Genomic DNA, 14,955 nt, shown 5'->3' with positions numbered 1-14,955 from the left:
GTGAAGGACGGCGGGCTCAGGGTTCCACCACTTAGATGGCTGATCCCATGCCTGCGGCTGTCCAGAATCGTGAAGTTAGAACTATCTTCTTCCCCTATCTGCAGAGAGGCTTTCTATAGCCCATTAATACAAGAAGACTTTAGGCGGGCTGAAGGCTGGTCCCATTATCAAAGTACCTTAATTGAGTCAGCACCTGCAGAACACAAGAGATGGGCATCTCTGCTGCACTGTTTTGTAGATGGTGCTCCTTTAAAAGAGTCATATCTGGTGCCTCCATAGCATGATTGGCTAAGGAATGGCACCAGACTTCTCCTGGGTTTGAGTATATTGACCTTATCAGGACGAGGATCAATGCCCTGCCTGCACAGCTTGATGGGGTAGTGATGACTCAAACTGTAGGACTGGCTGCCACTACAGTAAGACATTGTCTTAATAGCCCAGTGTTGCTTCTGCACCCATGGGATCTGCATGCAGAGGCATGATGCCATGGTCTCCATTCTGAACAACCGCTTTAAGAACAAAGGTTGGGAGACCGCGGTGGAACCACCTTATAGGACCTTCGTGGATTTACATAAGCCAGACTTAGTGATTAAAAGAGATGGTGATGTTTGGGTAATTGATGCCCAGGTGGTGAGAACAGGATACCTTATTATTATAGCCTGTAGCCATAATAATAAGGTAAACTATTATAAGAATAACCAAGATCTAGTTAGTAAGATACGGGAGGGGCATGGGGCAACTCCGAGATTTACCAGCGCCACCATCTCTTTACATGACATATGGAGCGCAGATAGCTATAAGGACTTAAAATAGCTTGGGCTTATGCAGAAGGATATAAAAGTTCTTTCCTTGAGGGGCCCTACAGGCACACTGGTGGCATGATGTTGCCCACCAAAGAATGACTACATTGATAACTAGAACAGGCATAGGGTAAAACACTTGTAAAGACTTAGGCCTATATCAAGTCTGGACGTGATGTAAGGGTAGTACTGCCCATAACCAGTACAAAGATTTAAAAAAAAAAAAAAAAAAAAACTAGTGGTGTACCACAAGGATCAGTCCTTGGTCCACTGTTATTCAATTTGTACATTAATGATATTGGAAAGGATTTGACAAGCAAATACGGCTGTTTGCCGATGATGCAAAGATAGGTAGGTAGGGTAATCAGGAGTGCCGCTAATATGCAGTACTTGCAGGATGATTTAAATAGGCTGGAATTGTGGGCATGGGAAAATGGATGTCAATAAATGTAAAGTCATGCACTTTGGCAGGATTAAATATCCAATGTTGTATTATATTGGTAGGATTATGCTAGAAGAAATTGATCAGATTAGGGATCTTGGAGTGTTTAGTAGATAGCAAGTTGAAGTTTAGGGGCCATGTAGCAAAGATTGCAAATACAACTGAAAAGATAATTGCAATGCTGAAACAAACTTTAACATGTAAATATAAGGATGTCATTTTGCCTCTTTACAAGGCCTTGATAAGACCTCACTTGGACTATTCTGTGCTGGTCTCCTGGTTTCCGTTGTGATTCTGATACAGTGGAGAGAGTTCAAAGGAGAGTGTTAAAAATGATATGAGGATTGTGGAATACTGCTTATGAAGACAGATTGAGAATTTGTAGACTGCAGACACTAGTAAAGAGGAGAAAGAGGTTTGATGCAACTAAGACGTACAAACTTCTGAAAGGGTCATATGAATTTTTCATTTTATGGAGGGTGGGGAAAGGACAAGAGGGCATCCTTGGAAGCTGAGAATGAATGCTGCTAAGAAGGGGGTAAGGGCTAGATTTTTCTCTCATAGGGTGGTGCGTGATTGGAATGGATTGCCATTGGATGTGACGTGTGAATGAATTCAAGAATACGTATGATAGCTGGTGTGTGTGATATGTGGCCTCCCTTGACGAGTCCCTGACTTCCAGGAGGTCTCTCTTAATAATAATAATTACTAATGTTACAGTCCATGTTATTTTGCTAAGTATTTTGTCATAAATACACATACACTTCCAAGTTATTATTCATATGAAAAGTTATAAATTAAATAAAATAATTAAAATTATAATTAAAATAAAAAAATTAAATAATTTTTCTAAATTAAAAAAAAAAGTAAATGACATTAATATAGCATATGTAATAAAATGCATTATAGTAAATTGCAAAAATTTGCTTTCATCTAACTGAAAAAGTTTTTATATAGCATTGTTTTTATTGAATTATTTATTCTTTTTGGATTTAACTATTGGTATTTTCTCTGAATGTGACAGTCACTATTTCTTTTATTACATTTGTTATATTGTTATAAAATATATTCTCAGTGAACACACATTTAGATATCATGAAATAATATTAGATGCAATGAAAATGAAATCATTGAAAAACTTAGAAATAGATGAATAATGTAATGAATTTAAACAAAAAATTCATTATCTAAGTTTTACTTTTTTGAGCATACAGGAACGAGTGGGAAATATCATAAATAATAACCCCTTTTTTTTCACTATTCAATTTAGGGAAAAACCTCCGAAGCATTAGCTAAACTAATGTCCCTACAAGCCACTGAGGCCACTCTTGCAAAACTGGATGACAGTGGACAAATAATTTCAGAAAAACAGATAGATGTTGCTTTAGTTCAGAGAGGAGATGTTTTAAAAGTAAGGTATATATTGCAAACTGATAAATTAAATAATTTATATTGATTCAGATTTTTTTACTACTAATGAACAAGTTTCATTTCTTTACAATAATGAAAATGCTCTGAGAACAGAATTTGCCAGATACAGAGAAAATTTTATATTATCTCTGTTGTCACCTTTCATGGGTTTAGTAAGTAGTCAGGTTTTCTGGTGCATACTTTGATATCCACCCAATTATAATGGAGACAGAAAACATTATGAAGGATTGAGATAGACTTCCCTCTTATTTTCCCATGCAGTTGACATTATTACATCAAACCACTTAAATCACTGGCCAGAGGAAATCCTTAATGCATATTGTTAGATTTTTAGTGGTTCTACATTTCACTTGTTAGTTACTAGTCTTTAACATATAGTTTAAATAAACATTAACAAAGTAACAATGTAAATGTGGCATTTGGTTACTGAAAGTGAAAGTTTCAGACATTCTGAAATTAAGCTATATTTTTAAAATTCTGTATTAAATTATTAGTTAATTATTATAACATAAGCAATAATTAATATAGAATAATTCTTTTTCTATATTAAATTATTTGCATTAATTATGATCAAAGGCCAACTGCATTTTTTTTAAAATTGAATTTTATCTATACTAAGCAAAATTTTTCATTATCTTGGATTAAGTGATTTCGAAATTTCTTCCATATCAATAATTATATTGCTACACTCATTAAAAGCATTTGCTGACAGTTACATTTCACGTTTTCTGTTTTAATTGATGGCCGATTTGTGAACAGAGTAATGCAATTGATAATTTGATTTTCTTCTAAAACAAAAGTTAATAGGAGACTTAGGAAATCTTCAGTGAGTTTGTAAAATGGTATAAAATAATGGTTTAAAATGTAAAATAATGTAAAAAATAATATAAAATATTGTAATTAGATAGCTATATAAGTCAATACCATGTATGAGAGAGTGCAGAACATGTCACACATTAGTGCTGTGTGTGTGTGTGGACTAGAGGTTGGTCAAAAAAAAAATGTTTTTTAACAGCTGGAGATTTTGATCCTTTGGAATGACTGTTCCCAATGAATATATATTCATTTAGAGGAGACAATCATCATTTTCTAGTTGTCTTTTATTTATCATTATTTGATCTTGAACAGAATAGTTAGGTGATTACCAAATTTATAATCTGCAATACAAATTCCAGTATTAAGAGAATCCAGATATTTGACAAGAAATTAAAGGGAACTCAAGTATTTCCATGAAATAATCAGTTATAGATTTATGATTTATCTTAGAGACTTGCTACTCAAAAATCAGATTCATTATTATTATCCAGTGGCTGAGTGAAGTTCCAGTAAATTTTTACACAGTAATTTCTTAAATAGTTATTGAATGTTTAGATAAAATGTGACTGACACTTTAGATAAAAGATGTTTATCATTGCCCCAGAAAAACATCATCACCTTCTTGTTTATTGGGGATCTGAAGTTACTTTTGTGATGTTTAGTCTCCATTGCAGGATTGTGTCCAGTTTGTTTTTCTTCTCTTCTTATACTTAGTGCCATTGACATCCCTCAAAATCATGCAAAACATATTTTAGAGACCCCAAACCTCCCTCCATTTGAAGGTGTGCTCTGCAGGAGGAATGCTGTATAGTATTCAAGTAATACATAGTATACACTACTAGTAACACATCAGAAGTCTTCCTTCCTGACCAGTTAGCAAGTAATCTGACTGACACTTATTTTTCCATATTGTGCTTGGAATTAGTCTAAGCATAGTAGTGTGGGGGTAAAGCACTTAAGTTCAAATAGTAGCTCTAAAGTGAATGCTGTTGGAGAGAGATGTCCAGCTATCTTTCACCTGCACACACACACACTGTGTCCTCACTCCTATAAACCCTTCACCATCACCAGATATGAACACCATCAAAATAATGTATAAAATAGCAAAAATCCATTAAAATTCATTAACACAGTAATGATGTGCACCACTATGAAGCACATTGTTTATGTGTGTAAATGAAGCATAGTGATTGAATTCCTTACTGCAGAAGAGAAGCATTACAATCAATTCAGAACAGTTGTGGATACATTGCAGAAATTGAAAAAACTCATCGGACCTCATTCATGTTTCCATAAACCATAAACATGAATAAGGTCCTCCTCCTCCATGTCAGTTGACTTCACCTGTATACTCACAAAGTATGCAATTGCAACATTTGGCTGGATTATCTATCAAAAATCATGGCAACAGTCATTGATAGCCATCTTCTTCACCACCCGAGCACACCAACTAATATGTGACCAGCAATGTGGATTTCTCTACTCTCAATCCATTGATCTCTTGGTGATCACTACCCATCTTTGGGTACAAATCATGACTGATACAAAAGACTTTGTCAGAAAACTGCCATCTTATATTGCCTTGTGTTCTTTGTAATTGGGTTATGTGGTAGTTGATGGCTTCAGAATTTTCCCACTAGTGCTAGTGTATCAGTACTCTAGATCTCTGTACTTTTATCCACTCTCTTTCGCCTGTCCATAGAACATTTTCTCTCAGTGAACTCATACTGTCCATAGCATTGCTGATGACAGTAAACTTTATTTCTCGTCTTCATTCAGTTAAGCAAGCATTGTAGTAGTGTACAATCATATTTGAGGCGTCAGCATCTTCCGTAACTGTCTTAATACATTTATGCCAGGTATTGTACAAATGGTATTGTTCAGTACTCACCTGTGGAGTGGAATACAGCAAATCATCTCATACTTGTGGTTTTCCATCCATTGGCATTGAGCAGATAATGAATCATTATGTGTGCTTTGTAGAGAAATTCATGTTATAAAGGAAAATACTTGTTTGTTTTCCAGTTGTGTAATTAACCAACAATTAACAGAAATGTTATAATTGTTTGTATTCTTAAATTTGTTAAGGTGTAAGGAAATAACAGTATATTTCAATCTGCATCAATCAGATATGAACCTTTTGCATATGACCAGTCCACATGATGGAAATAATTACACATAAATGTAAATAAATTTAAAAGACATATTTCGGTGATTACACCACATTTTTTTTTTATTCAGTTCTATAAAACACTGACATAATAGTTCCTGACAAGTTTCGTAAATCGTAGGATTTACATCTTCAGGGGGTAAATAGTATAACTTAAAGTTTAAACAAGAGAATTAATAAATACAAATCATAACCGTCTGGCTATTCATAAAACTCAAATAACAGAATGCAGATATATAACGTTATTCACGTTGAACAATACTGGATGATGTCACGTGTGCTTGTTCTCGTTCATACAGTCCGAGCTCAGATTGAGGTAGATTTTTTATTAGAGCTGACCACACTTGATGGAGAATTAAACCTTGATTTTTATTTCATTGGGTTGGGTTTTTTAGCATATTAGCAGCTTCTTTAAATTTTCTTATATAACTGTTGTTTTCTATGTATGACATCGTCGTTTTTTGCCAGAGTACATCGTGTCTAGTGGAAGTGGTATGGAAAGCAAGACCCGTTTTCTGTTCTCTTTTGTATTGTACGTCTTTTTGGTGTTCAGCCATGCATATTTCTCCAGATCTTCCTGTCTGTCCTACGTAGCAAATCCCGCAAGAGCAATGGATTTTGTAGACTCCTGGTTTTTTAAGAGGATGATGAGGTGGTTTTGGTGGATGTAGGAATCTTGAGATTTTCTCCATAGGAAGGAAGGCTACTTTTATGTTGTGTTTGTTCATTAATTTGGCTAGCTTGTCTGTAACATTTTTGATATAAGGAAGCGAGATTGCATTTTTGTAATCCTGTTTTATTGTGTTGTTAGCTGGAGGCATTTTAAGGATTCTCTTGATGGTTTTTGTTTCATATCCATTCTGTTGGAGGATTTGTGTTAAGTATTTTAGTTCTTCATTACATCTTTCTTGTGTGCTGGAGATATTGTATGCTCTGTCTCGAAGAGTTTTAATTAAGCTTATTTTTTGTGAAGGATGGTGGTGTGAAGTTGCATTTAGAAATCTTCCAGTGTTTGTAGGCTTCCTATATACTGAGAAGGAGAGTTTACTTTCTTCATTAACTTCTAATAGAATATCCAGAAAAGGAAGTTTTTTATTTTTTTCTTGTTCTAAAGTGAATTTTATGGTGTTGTGCAAATTGTTGAGATAATCTTTGAAATTGATAAGTTCATCTGTTGTTCCACTGAATATGATGAAAATATCGTCCACATAGCGTAGCCATATTTTTGTTTTTTTATGGTAATTCTTAAGAGCATTGTTTTCAAATTTTTCCATAAATAGGTTTGTTAATACCGGTGATAATGATGAACCCATGGCCAGCCCTTCTTTTTGTTCCCAGATTTTATCTTTATAGGTGAAAAAAGTATTGTTTATACAATGTTTAAAAAGATTCAAGATGTCCGGAGGGAAGAGGTCTTCTAGGAGATTCAAAATTTCTTGTCTCGGGATGTTTGTAAACAAGCTGATAATGTCGAGACTTGCTAAGATGTCTGTTGGACCAATATGTATATCTTTCACTTTTTCTATGAAATGTTTACTATTTTTTATGAAGGAAGATGTTTTTCCTATATGTTGTGAGATCATGTTGGCGAGGTATTTCGCCAAGTTGGAAGTCAGTGAATCTCTTCCATCTACTATTGGTCTTAAAGGTATATCTGTCTTGTGGATCTTTGGAACACCATATATTCTTGGTATCAAAGGATGTTTGATTGTAAGCATTTTTTAAGTTCTTCCGTCCAGAGAGGCACTTTTTTTATTAGATCGTTTGTTTTTTTTGTGTGTAGGCCAAGTCGGATCTCTGTCTATGGGTTTGTAGGTGTTGGTATCTTCCAGGAGACTTTTCATTTTGTTATCGTATTCTGTAGCATTTAAAACGACAGTTGCGTTGCCTTTATCCGCTTTTATTATGACAATATTTTTGTCATCCTTTAAATTTTTAAGGCAAACCTATTCATTGTAAGGTAAGTTCCTACGAGGTAATCTGCTTTTTAATAGTAAAGCTGTACTTTCTATACGGATAAGATCTGCCATGTTGTCCGGTAGATTTCTAATTCCTTTTTCTATTTGTGCTATGATATCAATTTTTGGAAGGAAACGTGGGGTTAAGGCGAAGTTAAAACCCTTGAGTAAAAGATTATTCTCCTCTTTTGTTAGGACTCTCGAAGAAAGATTAATAACTACTTTTGAATGATCTAGTTGTTTTTTATGTATTTCTTTCTTCTGAAGGAGTACGTTGAACTTATTAATTAATGTATGTTTCTTCTGTTCTGAGATCGTTATTGCTTTGTTAAATGTAACACTATCGATGTTGTTCCATAGGTAGGATGGAAGAGATGTGGCCAGTTCATTATGAAGAGAAAAAGTGTTATTACTAATTAATGCTAATGCAGCTCTAGTGACTGTAATTCTTTCTCTTGGAAAAGCTAGTTCCATTTTATGATAAATTCTGGAGGCCTTGTTTGTGTGGAATATGCGTTTGATTTTGATGAATTTTGGGATGACTTCGTTATCAAACAAGGCCTCCAGAATTGTAGCATAATTCGTTATTTCATATCTCAGTCTATAGACTAGTTATGATGTTCTTTACAACAGTGTAGCATGCACTGCTGATTGCCATGATCGATGTTGGGCTTATGTGCAGCTGTCTTAAAACCCGGATTGTCAGCTCTCTATTGTGTCTCGCTACTAAATTCAACTGTAGACTTGTTGGATGGTTATTACCACATCTGAGTACTGAAATTTCTTGGCATTGCTTCCTGAATTTTTTTTGTTATTTATTATATGTTTATTATTATTTTATATTATTACTTGCTGCAACTTTTAGATGTAGTTTATACCATTGATATAGCATCCTGTGATAATACCTCTATCAAATTCTGTCAATTATTCTGTGTAATATGGAAGGTAGACAGATTGTATGCCATCAATAGTTTAGTTCATTCTAAACCAGGGTTGTCTCAGTACTTTCTTCAACATAGTTATAGTTCAATATTAGCCACTGTGAATTATGGGAAAATCTTTATTTCAGATAGGCTCAGTTGTTGAATGCTACAGTCATAACTGTATTTTTTTTTTTAGCTTCATACAATAACTATTTTGCCAAATAAGCATTAATAGCTAATGAAAGACAGAACAGAGTTATGGCAGTCAGGAAATTTACTTAGTCAAAACAATTGAGATATAAGAATTGACAAAATCCACAAAGGAATGGTGTAACTATTCCTAAAAGCACTTGGTGTTCTTTACATCAAATGTTTTTAGGAATGGTAAACTTTAGGTAGGAGTGTGGTTAGTTAGCAACCTGAAATCCTGCTCTCACAAAATATGAAATAGATATCCATATGTTAACATAATTGGCTTTCATGCAACTGCTGTAACTCACATTATACTATCTCATTGGTATGTGTAGCTTGTGAATAGCAAATTCAGAATGGTAACAAAAAGTGTTTTGAGAGATCTAGCATTCTTGGAGAATGAATAATCAAACTATGCTGTGTGAAATGAGTTGTGCTACAGTGTTGAGATATGATGGTCAAGTTTGGAGGCATGCTTCCCAAACTTGACCATTGTATCTGAATGCTTAATACTGCTTCCTACTGCAATATATTTGTTAACAATGAAATTTGAGATATCATAATGTGCAGCTGTTTCTTATGCTCATTCTGGACCATTAGTCAGAGTATAAAAAACTAAATCATATCATTCATAGGTTGATATTAGGTACAACTCTGTTGCCTACACTCTAAAGTCTTTAGAGTGTAGGCTGGATCATGTTTTAGCATGATATTTCTTCAGTCAATAAAACTGATTTGTAAGGGTTCGGTCCTATAGACTTTCTTCCTCTTTTGTAGAATACTTGGCTATTTATAATAATTTGTTTGTAACATAATTCATTGTTATTTTTTCATTATATTGGTCATTATTTATATACAGTTCTTCAATAAAACATTCTATCGTAATTTATTTCAGGTAATCCCAGGATCTAAAATACCAGTGGATGGTCGGGTCATTTTTGGTACTTCAATGGCTGATGAGTCTCTCATTACAGGGGAATCACTTCCAGTGCCTAAGCGTCCAGGATCTCAAGTAATTGGTGGATCTATCAATCAGAATGGCATGTTACTTATCAGTGCTACTCATATTGGCAAAGATACCACTTTGTCACAGATTGTAAAGTTAGTGGAAGAAGCTCAGACTTCCAAAGTTAGTAATGCCTTAAATCTGTTATTGATGATTAGAGCTTTCATAATTTTAATGACTTTTAAAACTCTTTTAGAAGTTTGAAGTTTATATAAAATTAGATATTGCTAATTATGCTCTGTCTTTTGTTTCCCAGTAAAGTAGAAACTTTGGCAAAATAATGTGAAATATTATTTAGGGGGGGGGGAATACATGCTAATTCTGCTGAAACAGCATGTATCCCCCCCCACGCGCGCGCACACTCCTCATCAACTCCGTTTTTGAATAGGATAATTTTTTCTTCTTCTTAGAAATCCTAAAAATATGATCTAATGAAAAACAGTCTTGTAGAAATTTTCGGCCAACCAGGCTGGCTATGCAGGCCTGGCTGGCCAAGTGGTTAGCATATCCACTCTCCAGCCAAAAAGGCTGTGGGTTTGAATCCTGCCGTGGGCATGGATGTTTGTGATTGTTTGTAGAAATACTAGTGGTGGTGGCGGTGGACAATAGATGGCGTTGGTGTAGTTGCGAGAGATGTAGATGTAGCAGAGAGAGAGATGTAGAGTAGGTGTCCTCCCTCGATGAGTCTTTGGACTCCCTAGAGGTGTCATGTAATAATAATAATATTCATTTTTTGATGGCTGTCTAGTTCTGTGGAAATGGAATAGGACCATGTTTTCACTTTTCATCCTGCATTTAGTTTTTCATCTTGCAAAGCAAACACAAACCAGTCAGAAGAGAATTCTGTGAACCTCGGAATGAGCTTCCTGGGGAAGTGTTCTGATAAATACTCTCTAAATAGGCTCTAGCATCACATGATGTGTAACAGGTTGATTCGTCCTGTTGGAATACCTGTGCACGAAATGAAATGTTTTTTGCATGACACATCCTATACAAATTCTGGATGAATGGAACCAACACATTCTCAATGTAGCATTCACTATTCAACGGTTACACCATCCTCTTCAGTGAAGTACGGCCCAGTTATGCCATGGCCAAGAACCTTATTACTGTGAAAAGGTTTCTCTTGGACAAATTCCGATCTCGAGAAACCAAGAAATGTGTAGGTTCATCTGTTTACATTATTGCTTAGTTTGAAATGGGCTTCATCTGAGAACCAGAAATGATGGAGGAAGATGGATCTTCATAGACATTGGCCAGCATGCATGCACAGTATTCCCACCGTGCAGTGTAATCCATTTGCTGTTAAACACTGACCCACCTGAATGATTTACGAAAAGGCACCCAACTCCTTAAGGATTCTCTGTAGTGACCGCCTTGGTATCCCAAGTTTTACCACTGTCCAGCATTGACTGCATTTCGGAGATTGTAACACTTGCTCTAGTACACACCTGTGATTCTCATATCTCCCTGAATGCCCTTTGCATTGTGGCAGAACACTCCTGGTATGTTGGAACCTCTCCTCTCAATTAAAGCAGTGATGACACTATTGCTTGGGACATGCTTAAGGAAACAACGAACAAACTACTCGCAAACATGTCCTAGGCTTGGACCATTTGCTCTAACCAATTCCATATGAACGAAAATAATGCTCATTTAACATCTTTTCCTCCATCAACACCATTGCTACAGCTAAATGTAATTCCGTAGACTACATGTGCTCTTCTATTAATGTGCATGCAGTTGAGCAGCATATCTCATAGTGCGTGTACTGAAGGGGGGGGGGGTTATCGAAGTTCATTAAGTGATGGATGGGAATCACGAAGGAAGTCATTAAGTGAGGCTACATCACTCATTGGTTCAACGTACCTTTTCTAAGGTATTCATTCGTATTACTTGCATTCACCACATCCACATCTATAGCTCTCATCTTCTTGACTGCATTCATTTTAATTTTCATGGATCCTGTCTCTTCCTCTGTCCTCTCCCCACCCCTCCATGAAATGAAAAATTCCACCTACTGTATCCTCTGTGACCCTTTCTTAGGTTTGCACATCTCAATCATATCACTCCTTTTTCTCCTGTTTGCTAGTGTCTGTAGTCCACAAATTCTGAATCTGTCTTCATAATATGTATTCCACAATCCCAATGTTATAACACTCTCCTTTGACTTCTCCTATAACACTCTCCTTTACTGATACACTGTATCAGCATTACCACCAGAAACCAGACCAGATCTGCACATAATACTCAAAGTAAGGTCATATCAAGCCCTTATATAAAGAGGTAAAATGACTCTTCCTTATCCTTTCACATCAAGTTTGTTTCACCTTTGTAATTATCCTCTGAGTTGTATTTGCAATCTTTGCTGATTACAAATCAGCAAAGATTCCATTTAATTCCCACTTGACATTGATTATGAAGTCTGATACTGCTTTCCTCAAATGCCTTTTGACATTTTCCACTGCTAACATCCTTCCCTTGCAAGCCCCAAGGACACTTTGTTACTCACCAGCCTGTAAATCATGTACCCTTTTCTTTAATTGGTTTTTATCTTAGCCACTTCCCACATTACAACTGTATGATGGAGAAATGTATAATATAATTATACAGAAAATAAAATTTATTCTTTAAAGATATTTTTGAGACTGACCTATCACTTTTAATGCGCATTTTGTAGTTAATACTTAACTATAGAAATTCATGATACTTCATCATCATCAAATTCCTGATATATACCCTCAAGGGATGTACAGGATATGATAGTACTACATGAAAAATTTATATCATTACTAACTTCCTATCTACAATTTTCCTCCAAATCAGTCTGTTAAATGTCAATACTCCATTATTATCAGGTCTTATATTTCTGTCTTCTAAGGCACTTTTTACTGTATCAATCCACCTATATCTTGGTCTTCCTCTGGGTCTTTTTCCTTCCAACCTGGCAGAGAACACTTGTTTTGCTAATCTTTCTTCTCCCATTCTGCTTAAGTGACCATACCACCTGAGATTAGCTCTGCTAATGCATGCCCCTGGATGCTGACAATATCAAGTTCTTTCCTAATATCCTTGTTTTTGATATGATATTGCCATTGATGCCATCTGTTCATGCCCCCTAATCTTTCTCAGGATTCTCATATCTGCAGTCTCTAGTGTTTTGTCTAGTATTTTACTTCTAATCCAGCTCTCAGTACCATAAGTTAAAATTGGTTTGAACACTGTCTTGTATACAGCTAATTTAGTGTTCTGACTAATTTCTCTCTTATTCCATATGAATTTATTCAATTGACTTCCTACCATACCAGCTTTGCTGATTCTGTTGTCTATTTCTATATTTAATTTACCATCTTCAGTAAAAATCGTGCCTAAGTAGCTGAAATGTTTCACGTGTTCCACAGGTTCTCCATTCACAACACAGTTGACATTTTCGATGATTCTACCTATTTTCATTGTCTTTGTCTTTTTATTGCTGACCTTCATGCCATATCTATTACAACAGTTATTCAATTTAGTCAGGGAATCTTGCAAACTTGTAGCGGATTTATTTAGAAGTATAACATCATCTGCACAAAGCAAAAGAGCTGAGATTAACACCTCCAATTCTGATATCATGTTTAATACCACATTCCTTCATAATGTGATCCATATAGATCAGTGCTTCCCAAACTTCTGGATGTCAGGGCCCCCCTTTGGAAAAAATTAAAATATTTCACCCCCCCCCTCGAAAGCAAAATCGTAATAGAGAAATATATTATAATAATATTTATTGGATTTATATTCAATACAAAACATACACAGCGAATATTGCAAAAATCAAATGCATATATTACATTTTTTGCCTCTTACTGTTTGGTTCTGAAGACGATGCGGGCTGTTCTGGTAAAATATGAAATATTGTCCTTTTTTTGAGTCTGTTTCTGCTTCTTCTGATTGTTCGTGAGGATTTTTTTTTTATATTTTTTATCAGCCAATTATCCATCTCAGGATTAATTTTTTTTAACGTAGAATAGATCAAATAATATCACCACTTACCGATACTGGCACACCACAGACTGATAACATGAAATTAGTGAATATTACCTGAATAAGGGATCCCCGGACCAGGAACATTTTTCTCTTTTGTGACTTTTTTCCCTTTGCAGTAATTAAGCCTAACGCGAAACAGAGAGCAAAGGCAGGTTATTAAAACATGCATATGATTGGTGCGGTATTAACAAAAGATCGCGCAATCGAAAGATAAAAGCATAGCTGACAATTGAGTTGAAATGCTAACTCTCTTCAACCGAATTCCATATGTGAAACTGCCATAACATTCGTTATATATATATATATATATATTACTTAGTTTTAACACTCACAAATTTTAACACGTTCGGTTGAATTTTATTGCTGCCTTGGGAAATCGAACTCACACACATCTAATTAATAACAATAGTTTTTAGTTAGATACTGTGTTTGCCCATGCAACATATGGTTTTGTTTCAGTCTATACAGCATAGTTTCTGTATGAGGGGACATGTGATTCATTAATTAGTGTGTTTTTATCCCAGTTGTCTCTAATTGCACTATTTGTTGAGAAATATATTACACCGACTCCTCATACCTTATTCACTGGCATAATAAAAGTACTTGTTTTTATTGCCTCTGCAGGCTGTTAGGGAGGGTGTTGTTTACCGCTGCAAGTAAGTTACTATCTCCCCACATGAACTTGTTTAAGCTTTTTTTTTTCATGTGTGAAGTATATGCGAAACTTTTATTGGTAACAGAAAACTAGATCGGATAACAGTGATAATATAAAATGAGTTTTGATATGTATATAAAGTCAATATCAACAGTCCCTGATTACGAACGCGTGATGAAAGGGACAGGAAGATTTGGAGCTTCCCTGGAGAGCATTCAAAGTAAATACAATTAACCACTGCTTTGAAATGAAACATACGAATAAGCAATATTTACTAATATTCATTAAGCGCCGAAATACGCAGGAAGTAAAGTTTGTGAACCAACACCAATGTGTGAATTTTTCCATTAAAATATAAAAAAATAACAAAAAAGAAATAATAAAAGTTAAATACGTTTCTTTTAAAATAAAACAAAATCTACTTAGTCTTAAAACATTTTAAATTTCTTTTCATTATTTCACGGTCCCCCTCAACAAAACCTATGGCCCCGAAGGGGGCCGCGGCCCAAAGTTTGGGAAGCGCTGATATAGAT

At 35.2% G+C, this 14,955-nt stretch overlaps 1 protein-coding gene across 3 annotated transcripts in view; it reads left to right on the top strand.

Annotated features, from left to right (window-relative positions):
• The window catches only part of ATP7 (copper-transporting ATPase 1), a 185,973-nt gene that overhangs the window by 78,457 nt on the left and 92,561 nt on the right, over window positions 1-14,955 (top strand). For all 3 annotated transcript variants that reach the window (XM_090403124.1, XM_090403125.1, XM_090403126.1), the window contains 2 exons: window positions 2,513-2,653; window positions 9,628-9,861. In XM_090403124.1, the coding sequence (XP_090259250.1) occupies window positions 2,513-2,653; window positions 9,628-9,861 (375 nt within the window). The remainder of the gene's footprint in view (window positions 1-2,512; window positions 2,654-9,627; window positions 9,862-14,955) is intronic.

Source organism: Typopeltis vanoorti, chromosome 13, assembly GCF_054136105.1.
Source record: "Typopeltis vanoorti isolate ZY-2024b chromosome 13, IOZ_Tvanoo_1.0, whole genome shotgun sequence".
NCBI classification, from domain to species: Eukaryota; Metazoa; Arthropoda; class Arachnida; order Uropygi; family Thelyphonidae; genus Typopeltis; species Typopeltis vanoorti.
Note: the sequence above shows the minus strand (reverse complement) of the source record. Positions and strands in the feature narration are given on the sequence as shown.